The sequence below is a fragment of the Ambystoma mexicanum genome, chromosome 1q (assembly GCF_040938575.1).
Source record: "Ambystoma mexicanum isolate Mex_15411 chromosome 1q, UKY_AmexF1_1, whole genome shotgun sequence".
NCBI lineage: Eukaryota > Metazoa > Chordata > Amphibia > Caudata > Ambystomatidae > Ambystoma > Ambystoma mexicanum.
This window is the reverse complement of record NC_090922.1, coordinates 1,329,265,290-1,329,278,834: the sequence shown is the minus strand read 5'-3', so window position 1 is coordinate 1,329,278,834 and position 13,545 is coordinate 1,329,265,290. Positions and strand designations below refer to the sequence as shown.

General features: G+C 44.5%; 1 protein-coding gene across 7 annotated transcripts in view; it reads right to left on the bottom strand.

Annotated features, from left to right (window-relative positions):
* The window catches only part of TUT4 (terminal uridylyl transferase 4), a 2,154,442-nt gene that overhangs the window by 2,033,094 nt on the left and 107,803 nt on the right, over positions 1–13,545 (bottom strand). For all 7 annotated transcript variants that reach the window (XR_011291019.1, XM_069642184.1, XM_069642186.1 and 4 more), the window contains exon 5: positions 9,121–9,237. Coding sequence is in view for 6 of the 7 variants with exons in the window: in XM_069642184.1 (XP_069498285.1) it covers positions 9,121–9,237 (117 nt within the window). In the remaining variant the exon portion in view is untranslated. The remainder of the gene's footprint in view (positions 1–9,120; positions 9,238–13,545) is intronic.

Sequence of the window (13,545 nt, the reverse complement as noted above, 5' to 3'; positions counted from 1 at the left end):
AGTTGGTTGGTAGGGGATTCCAAGATGGCCGCCGTCTAAGGTAGATGCACTCCTCAGAGCTCCGTCTCGGGAGATCTAACGGAGATAAAAGCAGCCCCGAGAAGCCCCGAGCGAGTCCCACATCACAGAAATGAAGGGGAACTGACGCGTTCACAGCAGGATCCAGGAGAACCTTGCAGCAAGCGCCAGAGCACAGCTGAACCCAAGCTGCACCGAGGGACCCACATCGGAGCAGCCATCTGAGCTAAAGCCTGCTGCAGGCCTCGGCTCCCCCCCGCCCTGGAAGGCAGCGCAGTAACTGAGGGGGACGCCCCGAAGCGGCTGACATCGCCCCGCAGCTGCCTGGCTACTGGAGGAGCGGACATGGGCAAACTCTGCTGCTCGTCGCCGGGAGCCCAGGCCCCTTCGGCCCCCTCATACCCGCCCGCCCGCCAGCAGCCGACACCACTGCGCAACTGGAGAGAGAGGCCGCGGCCGGAGGGGAGGGCGAACCGGGCCCATAAAGGTGGATAACCGCCACTGCCGGCGCACACACGGCCCCGAGAGCTGCGGAGACAGGAGCGCCGCAGCTGAGCCCACAGTCCGGCTGACAAGTAAGGGGGATTGGGGGGGACAAGACGCCTCTAAATCTGTCCCCCAGGCATACACCAGAGGGCCCAGTGACCCCCATGCCCTCCCCCCAGCATAGACTGAGCTCAGAGAAACGTAGCCCAGCTAAGAACCACAGCCGTCAGCAACCAAAGTCCCCAAACACGCTGGACAGCCCCAAAAGACTACTCCTGGCAGGGGCTACAACTCTACCTAGACAAGGGCTCCCTCCTCCCCCACAGCAAGCAGGTGATTGCGGGCCCAATTCAGAGGCAACGGTGGGGGCCCCGACCACAGAGCTATCCTACAAAGGCGTCACAAACAGCGCCGTTATTACTTGAAGCTATACCAAAATTGTAATTTCAAAGGTTGATATGTGGCCTCAGTAATTGACTTGCACTAAGATACATCACTGGCCTATATAACATCTGAATGTGATATTGTTTTTGAATAAATAAAGTTGGTTAAAAAAAAAAAGAGTTGGTTGGTAACTGTAACTCAAGAGTGAACAGTTACGAAAGTTCTTACTTACCTTGGATGTGTGATGCACTATTCTTAAAAGTATGGTTAACATATTTTCCTTCATTAGAAACTGTTTAGCAATTATTACAGAAAGTAGATGTGAAGGTATATTACTCTCCTGTGATTAGGTTGTGCCTCGTCTCAAAAGTAATGTGTTGGTTTCACCAGATCATTCCTACAGGATAATTGTATGAGTGTCCCCCAACTGGGTCTTGCTTCCACTGACTTGCTGTTAGCCTGCCCAGAATAAGTCTGAATTAGTTTGTTGCCTACCTAGAATAACTGAGTCATTCAGTCAAGATTTGACTTTGGCAGCTTTTTGACCAGTTCCAGTGCAGGAGTCCCCCGACGTCCTCCCTCTTGTCCCCACCACTGAGGCTCAGGAAGAGCGAGATCTGCAGGAACTGCCAGGAATAGATGTCTTTAGCTGCATTATTTTTTTTCATTGTTAGGTACTGTGAAAACCCGACCGAGAGACTTACCTCCCACTGGAAAGTGCTTGAAACGTTTGCAACTTGCAGGCCTAGTCAGCTTGTGACCCAACATATGAATCTTTCTTTTACAAACTACTTCTGAGAACTTTGGCAAAGACTGTTCCGTTTAACTTCCAGAACTGCTTTATCCTATACAAGACTATAGCCCATTGACTTTGGCCTAGCCTATTGCATTGAATCAACTCCTCTGGTGAACTCAAACTATTTTCACTGTTTAAGAGTAACTGTAATATTGGTTTCATTAACTTATGCCTTTTTACTCCTACTTCAAATGCTCGGAATGCCATTTTGCTCCTCATTCAAAGTAGTTTAAAAGCCTCAGAACCTGATATTGTGAAGTACTGAAGTATATTTTTGTGTGATATATATTGCCACCTTCTAGTGAATGTTTTATAACTGACTGTGAAATAAATTAACAAGTGTTTTACCAAGAAACCTTGGGTATAAGAGTCTATTTGAATACTTGTAATTATAGACCTCTGTGTAACACCCTTACAGCTCACATTCCCTCTTGAGATAAGCCTGAGTGCTCAGCAGCGCTACCACAAAACTAAGGTTGGTTTTGCTTACACCTGTAGTCCTAGTTGTGTGTAATGGTCCCAAAGGATACTGCATACAAACATTGCCTAACATGGAGCACATACCCCACCATCTTATCGCAGTACGGAACTCCTCGTTGAGCAGAATCCTGTCTTTGAAGCTTCCGGACCTTGATCCAATGGGCATCCAGGAATTCCTGGAGTGGTCACATCCACAACCTTCAGATCCTGACCAGGTAGATGCACGAGGACATCATGCCGAGTAGCGACTTGATGGTCCTCACCGTGGCCTTCTTCTGTGCTAACAGCCATAGCACTTTTCCCAAAATGGCCGCTCTCCTCTCTCCCGAGGGGGTTACCAGGCAGGAAACCGTATTGAGTCTGGCCCCCAGGAACAGCGCTTCCTGCGATGGAGTCAAGCAGGACTTTGCATAGTTCACAGAGAACCCCAGATCCGTCAGCAGCCAGACGGTCCTCTGTGTGATCGACAGCGATGTCCCTTGACTTGGCCTGGACATGCCAGTCGTCGGGGTATGCATACAAATGTATTCCCTGTAGGCGCAGATTAGCCAGTACTGGAGCCAGGCACGTAAAGACTCTGGGTGCCGACTTCAGTCCGAAGGGGAGAGCCTTGAACTTCTAGTGCTTCCCCTGTATGACGAAGCGTAGGAACTTGCAATGTTTTTCATGAATGGGGACGTGGAAGTAAGCATCCTCAGGATCCAACGATGACAGGAAGTCTCCCTCCTCCAGTTGGCCGAGAATGTATTGCAACGTGGCCATCCTGAATATTTGGGACTTTATGTACTTGTTGAGTCGTCGTAGATCAAGAATGAGCCTCCAGCTCTCGGTCTTCTTTCTTACTAAGAAGTATCTGGAGTAAACTCTGAAGCACTAAAGTCGCCTCAGAACCAGCTCCATTGCCCCCCACCTTTTTTTTTTTTTTTTAACATGGCCGAACCCTCTGTCAGCAGCTGAGGGATAGGTTGTTCCTGCCAGGCCACCGGTGGTGTTCGCAGACATTGCTGAAACTCCAAAATGTGTCCGTGGGTGAGAGCGTTCAGCACCCATCGATCGGTGGAGATGTTTTTCCCACACGCTAATGAAGTCCCACCGGGGTGCATGGGAAGAGGCCCGATGCCTTGGCCGGTTCAGTCCTGCTTGGAGGCCGGTGCGCCGCTTTCAGGGCCTTGATGACGACAGAGGCCACCTCAGAAGGCCTTGGAGCAGCCCTTGTAGGCTTCTTGGGACGTAGCACAGGAGGAAGATCCTCCACCGAAACTCTTCCAAGATCTGCCAGACTTCCCTCCTGAGGATCGAAAGGACAGACAGTGCTGTTGCAGCGTGCCCAGGGCACGGGCCGTCTCTGTGTCGGTCTTGATGGCCTGAAGAGATTCATAGACAGCCTTTCTGAAGAGATTGTTCCTGTCGAACAGCATGTCCAGGACCAGAGTCTGCACCTCTTGCCTAAAGTTGTTGGCCTTCAGCCAGCAACAGCGATGGAGGCAAACTGTGTACTGTGTTTCCTATCTGCCGAAACCCTGTGTCCGCAATGTCCAGGACCACAGTGATGGCGTGGTCCGATACCACCTCTTCCTCCTGGAGAATCTCCATCGCCTCGACCTGTTTGTCCTGGGGGAGGAAACCAGTATCGGGGGCATCTTGTACCCTAACTCCCGGTCGTACCTGGCCAGGATGGCTAAAGCGCTCACCGCCTTGACTGCCATCACTGCCAAGTAGACCTTTCTATAGGGGGAACAGAGGCAGAGGACGATGGGTTGGACAACTTTTTCCGCACAGCTGCCGAGACCACAGAGTCTGGGGAAGGCTGTGACTGGAGATACTTTGGTGCTGTCTACGGAACACAGTATTTCATCTCTCGTCAGTCTTTTTTTCCTGGGACTGAGGCAGGATTCTTCAGCAGTGCCAGACCATCATCCCAGACATCGTCCAGAGGGGGCACCACCAAAATTGTCTTCCTTTTCGCCTCCCGGCATTGATAAAGGAAGCCCTCCTTCTTCGTCTCCTCCAGCGTGAGTTGGAAGAGTTCTAATGCACGGGTGATCATAGAGTGGAAGGAACCTTCTTCGTCTGTGCGAGAAGCCCATTGGAGGTGGAGAGATTCTGCCATCATCTGTGTCTGTCGTCGCCGTGTCCATCCTGTGTCCTTGGAGGGTAATGGAGGCTGGAGAGGAGGCGTAGGGTGCCTCTTACAATCCAATACCGAATGGAATCAAACCTAGCACACCAAGGAGAGGCTCTCTAGGTATAGGTAAGTCCAAGACCAATTCCATCCTCTGGAAAACACTATACCAAAATATCTGTATTTTTCGACATAACCACAACATATGGAGCGTGCTACCCACCTCTCTATTACAGTTCCAACAGGTGTTTACAGCACTCAACTCGCAAGATTTCATTCTCAACGGTGACCAGTATAGGTAGTTATTAATTCTTTGTTGTGTATACCTCAAATCCAAATCCACCATATACTTAACAGGACCCGCACACACACACGATTCCATTCAGAATCTGATAATGAATTATTCAAATCAGAGTCCCAATTTGCCCTTCCAATTGTGGAATCACCTGGGACGCAGAAGGTGTAATAAGCTTATACAAGGTAGATGCAGATAAAGGTACAGACTTAGAAAGAAGGAAAATCGCCGGTGGTGCATGTATAGCAGCATTCAACGGCGAAAACAATAAACCAAAAAGCTCCTTCAAAGCATTATAGCGACAAATCTCAGTTGCTTTGAGCTTATATTTAAAGCGTAGAAACTCAAAGTCAACCATATTCTGACCATTAAAGACCTGCCCAATTCTCCAAATACCTGCAATTTGCCACGTGACCCATGATATAACCTTATTATTCTGCTTAACAGCTTGATTTTTCCATAGACACGAATCTTCACACAATAAAAACTTTTCACCCCGGATCTCATTACCTTTATGATATTCCTTCACAACATTTTTTATCAAAGGTGGAGTGGTATCAATCGGTAATCTTTTATCCATGAACAAAAGCATGTCTAGTGGCGTGGGAGCGATAGATTCCTTTTCAAATTTAATCCAACCCATGCCATTAATCTCTGCATCCGCCAACCAACGATGCAGTGGACGCAAAGTAAAAGCCGAATGATAATGACTTATATCAGGCAAACCAAACCCACCCAGATGTACTGGTTTATGTAAAATATCTTTCGGAATTCGCGCCCTATTTCCTTCTCCCCACAGAAACCTGCTCATAGACTTTTTTTTTTTATAAGAATTTTATTAATTTTACAACACAACCAACAATACAAACCAAACACGCAGTGCAATCCACAACCATTCCATTAACATCAATTAGTCTTTGCTCACTGCCCCCCTGATCCCACCCCCCTTTACGAGCCTGTTTGTCCCTCACACTCAGTATCTGAACCTGCTCATAGACTTATTAATAACCATTAACACAAATAAAGTGGCAGGGGAAGCATGCTAAAAACATACAATAATTTTGGAAGAAGTGACATTTTAACTACATTAACTTTACCCCATAGAGTCAGTTTCAACTTCTCTAATTTGCAACAAAGCTTATCTATTTCTGTAATCTTCAAGCGAATATTGTACACAAGTAAAGTCTCAATATTCCTATTTACATGAATTCCCAAATATTTAAGACCCGAATCAGCCCACATCTCCCGAGCAATATCATACAACCCCCTATGACATGCCGCAGAAATTGGATAAATCAAAGTTTTAGCAACATTAACTTTGTAATGAGAAAATCTACCAAATTCCTGCAATGTCAGTAGGAGCTCAGGGTAAGACCGTTCAGGGTTTGAGACCAGAACTAGGAGATCATCTGCATATAAAAGGACTTTCGATACATATTCTCCAAAAGGAATACCCATTATATTAGGGCTATTTCTAAGCATAATGGCGAGGGGCTCAATAAACAAATAAAAAAATAGTGGGGACAAAGGGCATCCCTGCCTAGTAACTTTCTGAATTTGGAAACAATCAGATCGACTACCATTAACAGTTACAAATGCTTTAGCACCTCCATATAGGGTTCTGAGCAGCCTAATGAAAAGTGGTCCACAATTACTTTTAAGCAGAACCTGGCGTAAAAAAAAACAACTCACCCTATCAAATGCTTTCTCTGCATCTATACTAATTGCCGCATATGCATCAGCTGATTGTCTATTGAGATAAATAACATCAAGGAGCTCGCGCAAGTTATCACTACTATTCCTTCCACACACAAAACCTGTTTGGTTTCTATGAACAAGCTTTGGTAGTAAACCATTCAATCTTCTTGCAAACATTTTTGCCAAAATTTTAACATCCACATTCAAGAGTGATATAGGCCGATATTTCCCACATAATGATGGATTTTCCCCTGGTTTTGGTATGACCGTTATTAATGCCGTCTGCATTGATTCAGCAATTACTTCATTTTCTAGCATTTCTGTATATAACTTTACAAGAAAAGGTGATAAAATATGACTAAAGGTCTTATAAAATTCTATGGGAAAACCATCTAGGCCAGGACATTTACCATTTGCCAAAGCATTGATGGAATCTTGAACTTCCTCTATTGTTAAAGGCGCATCCAGGCCTAATCTTTCTTGCTCGGTAAGCCCCGGCATATCTACTGTACTCAAGAAATCATTAATTTCCGTTTCAGAGACTGTTATATCATCCGTATACAACGAGGCATAGTATTCCTTAAATACCTCACAAATTTCCACATTCTTTCTCCTCTTCATTCCTCTTTCATCCATAATAAAAAGCACCTGCTTATTATTCTCTCTCTGCCGTATGCGGCTTGCTAACAAAGCCCCAGATTTTTCACCCCCTCCCAGAAAGCTTGCCTAGAATAGAAAATGTGCGTTTCTGCCTTATGATGAAGCTCACACTCAAGGCACGTTTTGCTCGAGTCATAGCCAACATGTTCTCATCACTGGGACAGCCACAATAACGCACCTCACACTCTTTATAATCATCCTCTAGGTTGAACCATAAACCGTTCCTGTTGACTTTTACGATAAGCCGCAAAGCTTATAAGTCTACCTCGCAATGTTGCCTTCAATGCATCCCAGACCGTTGTTAAAGAGTCCACTGATCGCAAATTATCCTGCAAAAACAGCAATATTTCTGTTTTTAGGTGTTTCACAAACTCACAGTCCATAAGCAACTGTGTATTCATACGCCATTGCCTTTTAGGCCGCAAACCACAATCCTCCTCTTCCAATGTCATTGTTACTGGCGCATGATCCGAAATTACAACCTCCCCAATCGAAGCATTACAAATGTCCCCACACAAACTCCTACTAACAAGGAAAAAATCAATACGCGAAGACGTACCATGAGCCAATGAATGAAAAGTATATTTCCTACTTTTTTCATTATAATCCCGCCAAATATCATGCAAATCCCACATGTCAAGCAATCTTATAAGCCCTTTCCTTGCTTTTGACTCAGCATAGGAGTTAGCCTGAGTAGTCTTATCTTTAACCATATCAATTGTGGTATTGAAGTCCCCTCCAACTACAATATCCGTACAATCTAAGTTAGCTAAAACTCCATCCAATTTCTCAAAGAATATATCCTAATTCACATTGGGCGCATAAATATTCAATATTACCATGCATCTATTCTCAATGTGTAGTTTCAGAGCCATATACCTCCCTTCCTGATCACAATAAATCAAATCAAATCAATACGTACAGTATCAGTTCTATATCTTACACCCTTCTTGAAGAGAATGGACACACCACGAGAGTTACTTGCAAAATAGCTTGAAAACTCCATTACATGCAAACCATTTAAAATATACCCCACTTGATCTCCTCTTTAATGAGTCTCTTGCAGAAATACAATATCCGGTTTGTGCCTACTTATCATTGACAATACTTCCTGCCGCTTAATAGGATTATTGACACCCTTGACATTCCAACTCATAAAAGTTATATTTACTGCCATAATCTCAGATGAATTACATTTCTAGGGTCAGATAAGCTGCTCCTTTCGACAATCCCCTTCAACACTGAGCATATATTCCCTTTTATACTCCGGGCCCCCATCCTCCTCCTATACCTTTCCTTCACTCTCCCCATTTTGACAGACTACACCAACCAAGGCATTATAATCAATGATCTCTACATATAAGGAACATACTAGGAAATCAAATGAAAAAGGACAAGAAATAAAACGGAAGCAAATAAAATGACAACTACAAAATAAACAAAGCAAAACAAAGGTTATAGGAAAGAGCATATAAAACCAAATATTGACCATTATTAACCAAACTAGACTTATTTATTCACTCATTAAGAAACTTAAATAGAAATAACATAACCTGCGCAGCAATAAGCCTGCAACCATACCACAACCAAATATGAATAGCAGTCCCATGCAGTAACATATTAATACCTAACAAGTCTACCCCTTATAAGTTGTATAATTTACAATGAAACAGAGCCTTATAATATCACACACTCTATGCACAATCAACATTACAACCATTTAAAGATCATAGTACCAAAGCAATGCAAGTAATCATATTCACTAACCTTCCCATACTTTACGTGGCATCATGTACATACTCACATACATATTTGAACTGTCTAATTCCCCCTGTCCAAATCCAATCACTACATTAGATTATTAATTTGCCCCTTCCTCCAGGTAATATACTTCTTGAAGTGTAGGAATACCTTGCTTTCTAAAATCAAGACGAATACAAAAAATACTTTCACTTTTTCATCTACTGGAACAAAAACAAAAAAATATATAATTCTTTGGAACCCTTGTGGGACAGTATACTGCAAAGCACTGATCAAAGGCATCTGCTGAGTCACAAAATAACGTTAAATTCAAATTCTTCCATATTAAAAAGTGAACAATTTTTTTACTAGAGGGTAGTCATTGAGGGACCATACACTTCATAGCCTTGGTCAAAAGCTTTCAATGCTTGGTATACTCACTGTGATGTTCTTCTTGTGGCGCTTTTCCTTTATGTGCTTGTGGGCTCCCTGGATATTTTCAATGTGCACCTGGCAGAGCTTGCATAGATACTGGCAGTTGGTGTATTCTGGAGAGCGCTGAAAGACACACAACAAAGGAAATGACAGACTCCAATTGGTTCTTCCCACATTGTGTGAAAAGGAAGAGGCCAGTTTTACCAGGTCTGAAAAGCTGCTCCCACACATTCCCACTTTCAGGAATGCTCACACCAGACAATCTAGTAGCTGTTACCGGTGTGTTGATTTTTTCTGCTTTGCATGGCCAGTAGCTTTCCCAAAGACATTGTTTTAGAACGAATTATATTTAATACAGAGCTACCAGTCAAATAATCCACATAACAAGCAAACTGTTGACACGTGTTGGAATTTTCCTACCAAGAAGGTTGATCAGAAGATAAATAGATAGATACCTAGGTTGCAGGGATTCTCTGTATATGCCTGAATCTCCCAGGAGTAGAAGTGACAGTGCAGGGTAGCCTGTACTCTGAAGAGGGGAGCACAGTGGAGAAAAAGTACAGTATCTTTTACGGTAACACAGTAAAGGAACATACACATAGCCTATGTATTAAAATATATTCTTTATATAACTTTTGCAGAATCACCAACACATTAAAAATGCTGCTCTTCATGGTATAAACCCAGTTCTTTGTGCATCTTGCTTGTTGGCCTTTTTCCTGTCATTTTCCGTTGGAAATTGCTATTTGTGTGTATGCACTTTCACAGGAGACATGCAAAGGACTCCCGATGAGAGCTCTGTGTACTTGAATTGGTTGGAACTGGGGAGTGGAACAATCTGGTGCCAATCCACACCCCTTCCAGAGTGTGCTTAGTTGCTGGACAGCTTGTGGCATAGCTGACTGTCCATGATTGGACAACAACCTCTACCTATAGTAATGATGCAGGTCACTACCAGTGGAGGCCTGGGATTTCTGTCAGTTTGAATGTGCAATGAATGAAGGCGGACTGGAATCAGAGACTGAGCTCAATATCCAAGCATCTGAAGCTGAAAGACTGCCAGAGAGCTGCCGGAATACTGCTGTTGCAAACAGCATTGGCTAAGCTAATCACTGCATTTCGGCCATCTGCCTTCATCTTGGCTGGAAAGAACTAAACCGGGAGTCTTCCTCAATTAGTCCTGTGGGCTCAACCAGTATGAAGCCTAATCCTGCATCCACTGTCTCCAAGGAAATGGAGGAGTTGCTGGGTCTCCATTTGGCCTGCACACACATGAGACTTGACATGGCAACTTTGAGACATGGAGCTGGAAATTATGTGGGCACTATGTCTGCATCGCTCAGACATTGCCAACCTGCAGCTGTTCACTCGCCACGAGGAAGGGCCTGTTGGAACACCAGGACCATCCACCTTGGCTCAATGCTTATTACCCCAGCCTGGGCCCTTGAAGTCTGGCCCAGTGAGATTCTCCTGCCGGATCGTTCTGTGCTGTGGCATACTAATTCAGTCCTCCTTTGTCTGCCCTAACCATCGGATTATGTCCTAACAACCAACCAGAGAGCCCTCTGCAGCCAAACCACCAGAGATCCTAGTCTTCCCCAGCAACTCCCTATTGCCTGGTAACCTTCTGTTTCTTTATGTTCTGGAGGCAGAGATTGCTTAAATCTCTTGAATCATCCCAGCCTCCTAGGGATACATGTGGCATAAAGCCTTATGTTTATAAGTAGCTACTTTACTAGCCAAAGGTGATGGAACCTTGATAAGGAGTCCTTTCTACTGTCACGACATAAGGAGTAGTAGTAGTCTACATTTTCATTAGCAGGAAAACAGACTTTGTACACTTTCCACGTACAACTCTGCTCTACACAAACGGACAGTTTTGAGACGCTTTTTTGAGCCCATTGTTCCCCATGGTCGAGTCAGTCAAGCCATATATGTGTCTGTGTGTGTCTTTAAATTACTCTGTTTGAATAGGGTTACTCACCTGTAGCAAACCTGGACATTGGGACGAGAAGAACAGAATTGCAAAGTAGTAGCTTATAACTAACAAGGCTTCTGATTAAAGGTGTAACCTCTTCGTCCCCCACTCTAGAATCTATACACATTAATAACTGTAAATATTGTCTATTGTGGTGAGTAACTGTTGGGGAGAATTCTCAGAAATGTGCCAATTCCCTTCTACGTTTTTTTTTTATAATGTTTTATTGGTTGCAAGTTAATCATACAGTTAAAAAACACATGTCAACTAAACAAACCTTTAGCATTCACTTCATTAAATTAAATTTCCCTCATAAAATCTCACATCCTGAAAATAATCTATAATCCTTTACCTTCACAAATCTTTATGTATGAGCAAGACTGTAGCCAAAAAGGTTTTCCCCAAATGACTAAATTCCTCTAACAAGAAGGATCTAATCGCTGGTAGGGCTTCACAATGCATTATTAAATGCTGCAGGGTTTCGATCGAAAGAGACAATCTGTAGTACCTGCAGGCTGCAGTATCCACCCGAGGTATTTTCCTTCTGCATTGTACTTCACTGGTCTTTAAAATATTTAGGCGACATCTAAGCAGGATGTCCCAGTATTTTGACAAGGGACATTTTCTCAAATACATTGGCAGTACATTACCCTTCCCCGTATCCGCCCGCACAAATTTTCTCGATTTCATATCATTACATTGCTCAACCGTAGATGTCCCGTCCCTAATCGTCAGTTTCTTCGTAACTGCCATGGGTTTGTGCAAAAGCGTCTTTATCTGCACCAGCTTATCCTGCAAAAAGGCTTCCACTTTCATCCTCAACCTTTCTAAAGGTCCCTTTACCATGCCTTTGTCCAGAGCCAGAATCTCGAAGGGCTTCAAGTCCTCCGACAGGAAGTATTTCCTGTATAAGGACACGATTTTCCAAGCCACCATCGATTCCAATGATTGTAACCTTAATTCCAACCTTATTACACACGCAGGCAGACTATCAGGGAGATTTAGGACCTTACGCCAAAAATGTCCCTCCATTTTCTCCCAGCAATCACATGATAGGCGGAGTACCGCCTCAGCCCCATACGTGAGTTTCTGTGCAACATTTTGTTTATAAAAGGTTGTTATAGGTATGAGGGTGAATTTCCCATATCGACGCTGAAAGACTCTACCCTGATTTACCAAAGGGGATCTGGACCACAAATAGGCCAAATGGGCTGAGTCGTTTTGATTCTTACTTAATGTAACTCCTAGGTATACTATTGATTCAACCCTTTCTAGGGTGGAATCTCACACTTTCCAGGCCCACTTCAAATGGAGCAAAGCAAAATGTGCTCCAAAATCACAGAGTTTAAAATGCACTAAAAGTCTTTGCAGAATGTTCAAAAGAGGTTGTGGTGATTCAAGAAGTAAAGTTAGAAGGTCTGGGGCGAACCCAGTTGGAAAGCCAAGGATTTAAGGGTCACCTTGGGCAAACCGAAGAAAGGGGGCCCAGGCAGAACACAGTACCTTAAAGAGAGAGGAAGCTCCAGCATTTGGAGTTTTTCTTGGCAGTGGTTGCAGTTCATTGTTTCGACCAGGGGAAGAGAGAATCTCGTCGAGGAGGAAATGTGGAGTTGTTGCACTGCACAGGGATGAAACCAGCCGCGGAGTTAGTCGATAAAAGGTGCGTTCCTGTTATTCGCGGTGAAAGTGGTGAAGCTTGGCTATACGGCCGCCGGGGGGCTTGGCCCGGGCGATTCGACCAAGAGACGTCTTTGGAAAGCGAAAGGGGTGAACTGGTTAATCCCACCAGCTCAAAGGAAGAAGACTTGTCCAGCAGAAGATCTTCTCTTGTCGTTGGGAAAGTAGTGTGTTTGTTGCATCAGGGCTCCACCGGTGGTGTCGTTGCAGATGGCTCAGCTTCTTCCCTCTTCGGATTCTTAGGTCCTGTGGCAACTTCTGAAGTTCCAGTCCCAAAAGCCCTGCTTTTATGCAGAAAAACCCCCATTCAACAGCCTAGCTGTCACTCATACATGCTAAGTGGTGAGCCGGGCGGCTCACCAATGGGCCAATCAGAACAGAGTGCGACTTGAATTGCTAAGGCAACGCAGTCCAGGGTGCCAATTCCCCTCCCCACACATCCTGTGGAACCCAGACAGAGTGCCACCATTTGGAGGGCTTCTGTGGAGACGCCTCAAATCATGCCTAAGAGTGGGAGGAAAAAGAGTCTCAGCAGGAGAAAAAACAAACCCCAAAAATCCAGCAAAGCTGCTGGGGGACTCACTAGGTTTGGGAAATTAGCCTTATAAGAGAATTCTCCCTAACAGCCCGTTTCTGGAGGCATACAGGGGAAGCTTCCTGTTTGTCGACGTCGCAAATAGGTCCACTTCTGGAGTGCCCCAACAATAGAAAATCTGTAAGAGGACCTCCGTGCTCAGTTCCCACTCGTAACTGACCAGTGTTTGTCGGCTGAGTCC